At 38.7% G+C, this 12001-nt stretch overlaps 1 protein-coding gene across 5 annotated transcripts in view; it reads right to left on the bottom strand.

Annotated features, from left to right (window-relative positions):
• SLAMF6 (SLAM family member 6) overlaps window positions 1-8800 on the bottom strand; it is a 70716-nt gene extending 61916 nt beyond the window's left edge. For all 5 annotated transcript variants that reach the window (XM_046680713.1, XM_046680711.1, XM_046680714.1 and 2 more), the window contains exon 1: window positions 8689-8800. In XM_046680713.1, coding sequence (XP_046536669.1) covers window positions 8689-8785 — 97 coding nt within the window. In that variant the 5' untranslated portion in view covers window positions 8786-8800. The remainder of the gene's footprint in view (window positions 1-8688) is intronic.
• Between the last annotated feature and the right edge of the window lie 3201 nt (window positions 8801-12001).

The following is a 12001-nucleotide window of genomic DNA, read 5'->3' as shown; positions in this document are numbered from 1 at the left end:
CAGCCTCGTCCCTACCTCCAGTCCTAAATTTCCAGCTGCTTCCAGGAAATCTCCTCATGGATATCGTCACCCAGAAAAGTCCCTAAAACATTTTGCATGTCTAATACTTTGTTTTGAAGTTACGGTGCTTATAGGAACCAAGGCAGAACACTGCTAGGTGGCCAGACCACAGAACTGGTCCATTCCAGAGAAGTCCAAGATGGCGGGTGATGTGGTGCCTTGTGCAAAGGGAAATGTGTGCAAAAGGTGCTGTGCGCAAAAAGGGGAGATCTGCGCATGCTGAAAAGCCTCCCCCCATGAATGATGACTGGAAGGCCCCTCCCCTTTCACATCCCATAAGAACTCTGCTCACCTTCCCTTTGGGGAGAAGGTGTTTTAGCTCATGAACTCTGCGTCCTCCTTTCATTGATCAATGAGTAAAGTTTCTGCTCTGCTATTACGAACCCAGTCTCATTCTATTGGCGAGAGTGGCTCTGGGCAAAAGGACTCACATGTGGGTCCCTGGTCCCTTTGGGCTTGGTAACAAATATGACAACCCTGCTGGGACTGGAATGGTCGCTGGCTCCTCTCCTTGATTTCAGCCTCTCAGCTCCCAATGAGTGAAGCAACGGACTGTGGTAATTCATCCCTCAATGAATCACCTATGTTGCCAGAGGCTTTTGAATGGGATGGGGACTAGGCCTGTCCTGCCACGTGCGTGGCCACAGGATTCTTCCAACTGACTCTTACCAAACAGCACTTGAGGCCATACTTGGATTTTTGTCTTCTGCCAATTTGTTTGTGTCAAGGGGGATCTCCTGTGAGCCAACATAAAGTCTACCTTTGTTTTAGCATCAGAACAGGGTGTGTGCATGCATGCAGGACTGAGGAAGCAGAGGGGAATCTCCCCAGGAAAGAACTGAGGGAGCCTCCCTGGGAATGATTTCATCTGTCCCTTAATGGAGCCCCTCCCCGGAGCACCAGTACCAGTCCATGAGGGACAAACTGGGCCAGGGATCAAGAATGCCTCATCACCCAGGTCACAGTTGGGGGTGCCCAACCCTTGTGGCCAAGACACCTCAGCAGGAGGTTTCAAGGAGGAAATAGAAGGAGGTAAGAACAGCTGTTCAGAGTTTTTATTTTGTTTTTGTCTTTGTACTAAGCTTCCAATATGACCAGCTGGGAATGATGGGCTTTATATAAAAGTCATTGTGTTTCTTATGGTTGATTGTATTTTAAATTATGTTGTAGGGATAAATGTTGTGTCTCACTGGGAAACGTTTCCTTTGCCTGATATTGTGAGGGCATATAAATCCACCTTTCAGGCAATGTTAATTAAGCATGGTAAAGGAGCTCTCGCTTTAAAATAGTCAAACTGACTCGAAAAACAGCTATTAAAAGCATCCTTACTTCAAAAGGAAAACAATCTTTGGATTAATATAACCTGGGATAATTTAAAATTATAGTGGCCACTTTGGGGCACCTTTGAGCCTCCAAAACTTGTACATTGGCTATTAGAAGGAATGTTCCAATTAGGTAAGATCATTTAAGAAGTGCACTTATTAAATCATGGCTTTTACAGACACCTCCATAATCTACCTTCAAGGGAGGACCCAATATGAGCCCTTCTCAGGATTAACAAGACTCTGAGAGATTTTCTGGGAAACTGCTACCCTTAAACAGTCAAGGGGAAACTAAAAATAAAAAAATTAATAGAGTTTAATGCTGTCAGAAATAGTTACTGCTTGTCCCAGCTGAAACTTGACAAGATATTTTAAAGGATTTAGTAACTTATGATCAGAAATTTGGCCAAATTAGAAGCTGATATTTAATCCTGATAGTCCTTTGATAAGTAAGTCACCCGCCCTATTAATCTCAAAAATGTGTGACCTTTCTGGGAGCTATTATCTAGACTATCCCAAATTCCTAAGATTGAAAGAAAAGGGGGTGGGAGGGAAGAAAACAGAGAAAGAAGCTTTTGGAGATGTAGATTGCTATGAAATCACCCTTGCCCAAAGATCTAAGGAAAAATTTTTAAACAGGCTATAAAATTTTTGTTGCATCTGTCTGTTGTTTATGTGTATGTCTATATATACATAACATATATATATATAATATAATATAATGTTGTAAATATGAGATATTTTTCTACCTATGAATGGTATGGCCAAAATTAAGAGCTCTGTTTAATTGGCTTAAAGTAAATGCTTACATAAATTATTTCTAAATGTGATAGAAAGTAACCAAAATGTCTTTCGCATTAATGTGATATGAAATAATCTTTGGGGAATAAAATTTATGTAAGTTTTTCAGTTTGATTAAAATAGGCATGTCCTCAAAATTATCAGCATTGGATATGATGCAGATGTGCAGGCTTTATTAGTCAAATAAGCTCATGTTATCTCTGTTATAAAACTGGTTAGCAAAAATAATAACTTAAAATTATAGCTAATTTTGTCTAATGTCTCATGAAATTTTATAGGCAATCTAAATAATTACTGGGAACAAGTAAACTAAATAGATGTGAAAAAGATAAAGATTTTTGGGCAAACTTATTAGCAATAATTATACATTATAGCATATATGTTTAAAATAACTTCCAAAATCTCTTTGGTAACTTGAAACTTTGAAGTTTTGCTAGGTGAAATTAAATGATAAAAAATTCATTGAATATCTAGGACATTTTCAAATAAGATAAAATATTGAAACATTATTACCAAATGTGTCTAAGTTTATCTACTTTTGGCTTCTTTTTTTTTTTTTTTTTGGTGAGGAGGTTGGACCCTGAGCTAACATCTGTTGCCAATCTTCCTCTTTCTGCTTGAGGAAGATTGTCACTGAGCTAACATCTGTGCCGATCTTCATCTATTTAATATGTGGAACAGCATGGCTTGATGAGCAATGTGTAGGTCCATGCCTGGATCTGAACCCACAAACTCTGGGCTGCTGAAGCAGAGCTTGTGAACTTAACTACTACCCCACCAGGCCAGCCCCTACTTTTGGCTTCTTATTAGACAAACTAAAATATATTTGGGTCTCTTAGTAAACATTTCTGATATTTTATTAAAAATTGTACTATGAAGTAACATGTTTCTAGAAATTATGAAAAGTGTTTATAAACTTGCCAACCCACAGAATGCCAACATAAGAGATAGTTTATAATTGCTTATTTGTCAGTTTTCACTAAAAATTAAAGTCTATGAGAGTTAAAAATTCTAATATGTGATTAAAGTTACTGAAATTTATTAAGGAAAACATTGTTGTACTTAAGGAAAGTAAGATATATATTTTCAGTAAAGAACGTATAAAGAATGGAAATGTTTTTGTTTGTTTTGTTAAGAAAGATAAATTTGTCCTGATGTACTAGGAGGGAAGAAAGAAGGCATGGGACGAATTCTGAATGTAAAAAGAAAGTTGTAGAGGTTTGTTGAAGAGGAACCCTGAGAAAAGGGTTTTATGCACGGTTAAATTGGCTAAGATTGAAGTAAATCTAATTTAGTAAATGAGTTTTAATATCAAAAGTAAATTGGTGCAAAACTAGAATTTGGGTTTTTTCCCTCTCTTAATAGGATAATTTTCTTGAACTTTTAGTCTGCTCTTGATAAAGAGATTATGAAAGTTTTTTTCTTTGAGTAGTCTACCAGAAGGGTAGTAATTCTATGTTTCATCAAAATAAATTTCCCGTATTATTTTTATCATGTCTTTAATCATAGGTGCTAAGGTTTTTCTTACAACTATTTAATTTTCTGCATTTGCCTGAAAATCTTTAATTGTTATCATGGTTAAATGGATCACTAAGCATTGTTTCATAGGAACCTATGATATTATGTTGGTAAATGTTATTGATATAAGTGTTTAAAAATTATATAACATTCTGATCTGTCTTGGTTGTCAGTCATAATTCTAGTTATTATCTTGAAGTGTGATATGTCACAGAAATAGCCAAGTTTTTTCGTCATTTGCCATTTTTAAGTCTTTCATCATTTATAGACAGTTGTTTTACTCTGATGCTTCTGCAAATATGTTTCATCTTCAGAGAGCTTCATGGGAAGGACTCTGGCACTTACCCCAGAATACAGGTTTCTCATAAACTTTCAGATCATAAGACTGCATTGGGTAAGAAATTACAGAACTCTAATGGGGAAATTGATGACTTCATGAAACTGCTAACAAAAGTTCAAGTTGATCACACAGGACTAAATGAACTGATGAGGATGATTATAATTTTTATAACTTTTGTTTGAAATATTTCTGATTTTTTTATGTGTTGCTTTTTCAGGTTTAAGGAAACCTTTTTCTCTTAAGCTAACTATGATTTATAGCAATTTGGTAAATTATACCTTTGTAGGTGGAATTGAAACATTTATATTTTTCTCCCTTCCTGATCCTTCCAGAATTTAGAAACTCTTAGTGATTGAATATTGTTATTTTCATGGCAATATAATTATTTGCCTAAGTTCAGTAAGAATCTGTCCTTCTTATAACAGGACACAATTGGAAACATTGTTTATATTACCAAAGCTTTGACTGGAATGACATATTTGAGAGAAAGATAGACTCAGATATGACTAGGCAGCTAAGGAACAAAGATTGGACTTTATGAAATAAAGCCACTTGGAAATATTGGCTGGGTACCTTGTTTACAGGGTTCCCATAAACTTACCAGGGGAGTAAAGAAGGTCACTTCCCTGGCAGGTGAAAGGAACCTCAGGATATTTTTGGGAACCTCAATAGAAGAGAGGAATCTACCCAAATCTATAGATATTACAGGTGGAGTCTAATGACAAGTCTTTGGCTTTGCTTTCCTGCAAGAGGCCTTTAAAGTTCAATCTGAGATTCCTTAAAAATGTTTCAGCAAAGCAGATTTAAAGGAGCCTACATGATCAATTGCTATTCTTACGTAAATAATTGGTCCAAGTTTACTGCAACTAGACCTATTTTACAAACCAATTAGTCATAAGTTGGCTATTTTTGGTAAAAAATGAGGGTGATCTTAGAGAAAAAGGTTATGTTTCAGTAGAAACTATAATACACAATTGTGGATATTAGATTCTAGTTCTATTAATTATCTTTGAGGTTTTTGTTTTCTCCCTGTAAACTGGACTGGATCTTAAATTCTTCTAGTTTCCTCAAATATCTGGCTACAAATCTCCAAACTTACTAACCAGAGATGTAATATAGTGGGGGTATCAGGGGCCCCAAAGAACAAGAGGTTTACTAACACTTTAAGCTAAAAATTAGGTAGAAAACAGTTAACCCACTCCTCTCTATACATGCCAGAATGCCCTTCCTTTGCTAGGAAGGTAGCTGCTACATAAATTAGCAGTCTCTATTTGTTTGAAAGGGGACCAATTGGAGGTAAATGTCCCCTTAGCCTTGGTCACCAGCTGATTCTGCTCCTGACAAAAGCAACTGAGTCAAAAGATTTAAAGGGAAACAATGGAATTAACAGAGGTAAATCCCTGATTTTGGGCCCAAGGAAGAGTGGGACATGCTCTCTGAGTGGACACCAAGACTGCCAAACTAAAACTTGGGCACAAGTTCCCAAATATTAAACAATATCCTGTCAGACAAGATGCCCTAAATGGCATGGCCCTGTCATAAAGAACTTGATTGGTCAAGGCCTCATCAGGCCATGCCAGTTGTCATGTGACACTCTAATTCTCCTGGTCAAAAAGCTAACTGGGGAATACCAGAGGCACATAGAACAACAAGAGTATGCCCTTCAGGTAGGGGAAACAGTGGAGGCACTCACAGCATATGGCAACCAGGTCCTGCCAAGCCCCATGGACCTGGCCCTCCATCCCTTCTAGCTTGGTGATTGGGTGTACCTAAAAACATGAAACCTGGCAGCCCATAGGACCAGCTCACTCCTAAGTGGAACAGACTTTATCTAGTGATTCTAACCACTCACTCTGCCCTAAAATTACAGGGAGTCACCCCTGGGGTACACTATACCTAAGTCAAGAGATTGCCTGAACTCAAAGACTTGGAAACTCCAAGGCATCCTGACTTCTCCTGTGAGCCTCTCTCAGACCCAAAGCTTTTATTCTGGAGACACAAAGATAAGTCTGGTGGGCTGACATCCCACCCCCATGGAGGTATTGGGACTCCTCCTTCTGTCATGTCTCATAACTATACTTATCCTCACCCTGACTTGTGCTCCCCCTGGAGTGCCTATATCAATAGTGCCACTAGGCTACAAAAAGAGGTTACTTGGTTAAATGAAAAAGGCCAACCAGACCCAAAAAGACAGATCTAGAATGGGGTTAAACAGGCTCTTCCCGGCCTGACTTGATTTCTGCCACTTTTTTTGGCATCTGGTGGCTGTTCTGCTTCTTCTGCTCTTTGAGCCTTTCATCCTAAACTGTTTGGGTTCCTTTCTTAGGAAAAGACTAGAATCTATTAAAATCTGTATAGTATTAACCCAGGGATATGAGAGGTTGGGAGTCCAACTTGGTGACAACCAACTTATCTAAAAGTTGCTAGGGATAAGTTCTGCTCCTCTATGGGACGTTATAATGATGCTCCTAGACAGTTGGAAGCCGTTACGGAAGACGGAACTTCATCCATTGCCCCTCAACGATGAGGAGCAGGACAAAGTCAAAGGAGGGATTTTGTCACTCAGAGAAGTCCCTAAAACATTTTACATGTCTAATGCTTTGTTTTTAAGTTGTGCTTGCTTATAGGAACCAAGGCAGAGCATTGCTAGGTGGCCAAACCACCTGGTGGTCCAAACCAGAGAGGCTCAAGATGGCAAATGGGGCACCGTGTGCAAAGGGAAAAGAGTGTAAAAGGTGCCATTTGCAGGAAGGGGAGACCTATGCATACCCCAAACGCCCCTACCCCGAGCACTGATGAAGAGACCCCTCCCCCTTCACATCCCATAAGAACCCTGCTCACCTTCCCTTCAAGGAGAAGGTGTTTTAGAGCATGAGCTCTGCCTCCTCCATTCTCAATCAACAAGTTTTCTGCTCCACTATTTTGAACCCAGTCTCATTCTATTGGCATGAGTGGCTCCCGACAAAAGGACACATCTTCAGGTTCCTGGTCCCTTAGGGCTCTGTAACAGTATCACGCTAGTGTCTTAAAATTAGTAGGTCCAAAGTTGAACTCACCTTCCTCTCCATGGCTACTCCCTCCTCACCCTAACTTTGTCACCTTCTTTGGCTACCCTGTCTGAAGTTTCACTGTCCCCCCACCATACTTCATATCCACTTTCCCTGCTTGATTTATTTCCTCCATATCATTTACCACTATCCAATATACTATTTCACTTATTTATATCCCCTGCAAAAATGTTAACTCCATAAAGGCAGGAATATTTGCCTGCTTTGTTCATGATGTATCCCCAAAAAACTAGAACAGTGTCAGGCCTTCAGTACGTGAATATTTATTCGCCTTCTCAGTGAATATTTATTGAATGACAATGAATTCTGCTTTCCCTCATTCCCAATGCCAGTCAGTATAGTAAATTCTACATCTGTGATTACTCTTGCTTCTGTCCTTCCTCTTAACCTGTTGTTCAACTGTCATTTCCTCAGAACTATTGCAAGAGTTTGCAACCAGTTGGCTAATGAGATCTGGGCAAGTTATTTAAATTATCTTAGCTCCTCATTTAGAAATAAGGATAATAATAGTACAGGCTCATAGAGCTGTCATGAAACTTGTGTATACAATGCGTGTACAGCATTTAGCCAAGTGCCTAGAATAGAATAAGCACTCAACGAATATTAGCTGTTTGAATCTGCTACCCTGGGCTATTTCTGGGCTACCTTTCCCATCTTGTCTCCTGCCTTATCTGTCCCTGAATCTTCTACTTTGGCCCCAACGGACCACTTGCGGTTCTCCAAACATGACATGAACCTTCATATTTTCCATGGAATGGAGGGCAGGAAACAAGAAGCAGGGAGGATCAGCTAATTCCTTTCTCTCTATCATATAAAGTACTGCTGGACTAGCTAGCCCATGATTTGCGTGAGAGGAAGGGAGAGCTGGAGAACTCTTTTTTTTTTTTTTGCCTGAGGAATATTAGCCCTGAGCTAAGATCTGTACCAGTCCTCCTCTACTTTGTATGTGGGATGCCACCACAGCATGGCTGATAAGTGGAGTATGTCTACATCCAGGATCTGAACCCATGAACCCAGGGCTGCCAAAGCAGAGAACTGTAACCACTCGCCCATGGGTGGGTCCTCTTTTTTTTTTTTTTTTTTTTTTTTTACAGTCAGCAAAATCTAAGAGGACTATTTCTAGTGTTTTAGTTGGACCCGGAAATTTTGGCTAAACTGAACCAAACATTTTCAATATTTTAGATGAGAATAATGAGGCTCTAGAAGAATAAATAACCTATCTGAGTTTACACAGCAAGATAGTAGCTACTTTGGTAAGAGGACTTATTTTCCTAATCTTAGTACTCTTTATACCACAACATGCTCGTCATAAACCTGAAAAAGTCTTATCTTAGAAAGCCTCATTTCACATGCCTCAGCAGTAATTCCTTTAATACAGACACAGTTGAAGTTGCTAACTCTGAAGCATCTCAGGCATTTAGTGTTCTAAGTTGAGAGCAGGTGGCAGTTTATCAGGCACCACTGTGAGCTCCACCCGTCCCTTGGCAGAGTCAGACAGACACCTCTGTAGAGGTAATTGAGCAAGCTGCGCAAACCAGAGAGTCACTTGGTGACTACAGTGGTCCACTTCGGCATTTACCTGGGCCAAGGCAGAAGACAAGCGTGAGAAACTGGAACAGCTGGATCATGCTCTCTGGAGTAGGGACCGGTGCTGGAGATCTCAAAGCAGGCAACATTCTTGCCGTTTTTGCCATAAATTGAAACTGCTTCTTACTGAGACTTCCCCTTCCTCTCAGAGGCGTGGTAAGATCTTCTTCCTCCCTACTAACAGGCCTTATTTAATTTTATTCTTATTCTATGTACTTTTTTCTGAGCAAAGTGCAAAATCTTGTGTGCAATATGAGTTGGAATTTTCACTTTTTATTTATGCACTCTTTTCATTCTTTTGGTATTTTTTCACTGTGGTAAAACAACCACAATTACATATTGTGGTTTTGTAACCTAATATTTGCTGTTTTAACTGTGCAATTCAGTGGCATTAATTACATTTACAGTGTTTTGTACTCACCAATATTGTCCATTTCCAAAACATTTTCATTACCTGGGATATTGTGATATATAGGAAATATATATTTGGTCATTCAAATGACTAAAATGTACTTCTCATGTGTATTTTGTCTTTGTCCATGTTTCCTGGCTCACAGCTCCCAAAACCCTTAGAATTTCCTGAGTGATTAGAGCAGTGTGAACCTCTTTTGTTATACTGTTTGGTCTCCTGTCCTCAATACACGAAATCTCTTCAAAGCCATAAAAGTGAAATGGGTGTCTTGTTATTCGTAACAAGGCCCTTTCCACCAACACTGGGTTTATGTTAATGAGATGACTTTTGGACCACATCTAAGGATGGGGGCTGGTTTCCAGGGGAACATTCCCACCTCCTGACCTTTGAGAAGGGGAGAGGGGGCTAGAAGTTGAATCAATAACCAATGGCTAATGATTTAATCAATCATATCTTTTAAATTTTACTTTATTTTATTTTTTTAATTGAGGTCACGTTAGTTTATAACATATAAATTTCATATGTACATCATTACATTTCAACATCTGTATAGACTGCATCATGTTCACCAACAGAAGTCTAGTTGCCATCTGTCATCATACACATGTGCCCCTTAACCCTTTTTGCCCTCCCCCTGCCCCCTTCCCATCTGGCAACCACAATCTGTTCTTCATATCTATGTCTTTGTCTATTTATCTTCCACATATGAGTGAATTCATATAGTAATTTTCTTTCTTCATCTGACTTATTTTGCTTATCATAATACCCTCAAGTTCCATCTATGTTGTCACAAATGGCATGATTTCCTCTTTTTTACGGATGAGTAGTATTCCATTGTACACATATACCACATCTTCTTTATCCATTCATCTGTTGATGGGAACTTAGGTTGCTTCCAAGTCTTGGCTATTGCGAATAATGCTGCAGTGAACAGAGGGGTTCATATATCTTTTGAATGACTGTTTTTGTGTTCTTTGGTTAAATACCCAGAAGTGGAATGGCTGGATCATATGATATTTCTATTTTTAATTTCTTGCAAACTTCCCATCCTGTTTTTCATAGTGGCTGCACCAATTTACATTCCCACCAGCAGCTTATGAGGGTTCTTTTTCTTCACATCCTCTCTAGCACTTGTTATTTTGTGTCTTTTTAATAACAGCCATTCAATCATGCCTTTCTAATGAAGCCTCCATGAAAACCCAGAAGAACAGAGTTCAGCAAGCTTCTGGTTTTGTGAACAAGTGGAGATTTGGGGAGAGTGGTGCCCTCAGAAAAGACATGGAAGCTCCATGCCCTTTCCTCATACCTTGCCCTATGCATCTTTTCCACCTGAATGTTTCTGAGCTATATCATTTCATAATAAAATGGTAATCTAGTGAGTAAGATGTTTTCCTGAGTTTTGTGAACCAGTCTAACAAATTAATTGAACCCAAGGAGGGGTCATTGGAACCTCTGATCTATAGCCAGTTGGTCAGAAGCCCAGGTGACAATCTGCACTTGTGATTGGCATCTGAAATGGTGGTAGTGGGGAGTGGGGACAGCCTTGTGACTCTGAACGTTAACCTGTGGAACCTGATGCTGTCTCCCAGTAGTGTCAGAACCAAGTTGAATTGTAGGACACCCAGGTAGTGTCAGAGAATTCCTTGTTGGTGTGGACCAACATTGGAATTGAGTACAGAATCTTTTATTACCCCAAACAGAATCTTTGTAATCATTGAGCAATGATTCCCTATTTCCCCTTTCCCTCCGCCCCTGGTAACCTAATCTACTTTCTGTTTCTATGAATTTTCCTATTCTAGATACCTCATCTAAGTGGAATCATACAACATTTTCCATTTTGTGCCTGGTTTATTTCACATAGCATAATGTCTTCAAGGTTTGTCCATGTTGTGTCATGTATCAGAATTTAATTCTATTATTTATGGCTGAATAATATTCCATCTTTTGTATATACTACGTTTTCTGTATTCATTCATCTGTTTATGGACACTTCAGTTGTTTCCACCTTTTGCATATTGTGAATAATGCTTCAATGAACATTGGAGCATGTATCTGTTTGAGTCCCTGCTTTCGACTCCTTTGGGTATATACCTAGGAGTGGAATTGCTGGGTCATATGGTAATTCTATGTTTAGCTTTTTGAGGATCCAGCAAACTGTGTTGTATAGTGGCTCCACTATTTTACATTAGCACCAGCAATGTGTAAGGATTCCAATTTCTCCATATCCTTGTTAACATTTGCTGTTTTCTGTTTTTTGAATAATAGCCATCCCAGTGGATGTTAAGTAGTATCTCATTGCAGTTTTGACTTGCATGTCTTTAACGATAGTGATGTTGAGCATCTTTTCATGTGCTTATTGGTCATTTGTATATCTTATTTAGAGAAATATCTGTTTGAGTCTTTTGTCTCTTTTAAAATTTGTTTGTTTGGGTTTTGTTATTGCTGTTATTAAGTAGTAGGAGCTCTTTATCTATTCCAGATATTAATCCCTTATAAGACAAATGATTTGCAAATATTTTCTTCCATTCAGTGGTTGTATCACTTGATAGTGTCTTTTGATGCACAAAAGTTTTTAAATTTTAATAAATGCCAATTTATCTATTTTTTCCTTTTGTTGCCTGTGCTTTTAATGTCATATCCAAGAAATCATTGCCAACTTCAATGTTATGAAGATGTTCTCTTATGTTTTCTTCTAAGAGTTTTCTAGTCTTAGCTCTTATATTTAGGTCTGTGATCCATTTCAGTTAATTTTTGTATATGGTAAGGTAATGGCCCAACTCCATTCTTCTGCATGTGGATATCCAGTTTTCCCAACACTATTTGAAAAGACTGTCCTTCCCTATTGAACGTTCTTGGCATCTTTGTCAAAAATCATTTGACCGTATACTTAAGG

This window comes from Equus quagga, chromosome 13, assembly GCF_021613505.1.
Source record: "Equus quagga isolate Etosha38 chromosome 13, UCLA_HA_Equagga_1.0, whole genome shotgun sequence".
NCBI classification, from domain to species: domain Eukaryota; kingdom Metazoa; phylum Chordata; class Mammalia; order Perissodactyla; family Equidae; genus Equus; species Equus quagga.
This window is presented reverse-complemented; position numbering and strand designations above follow the sequence as displayed.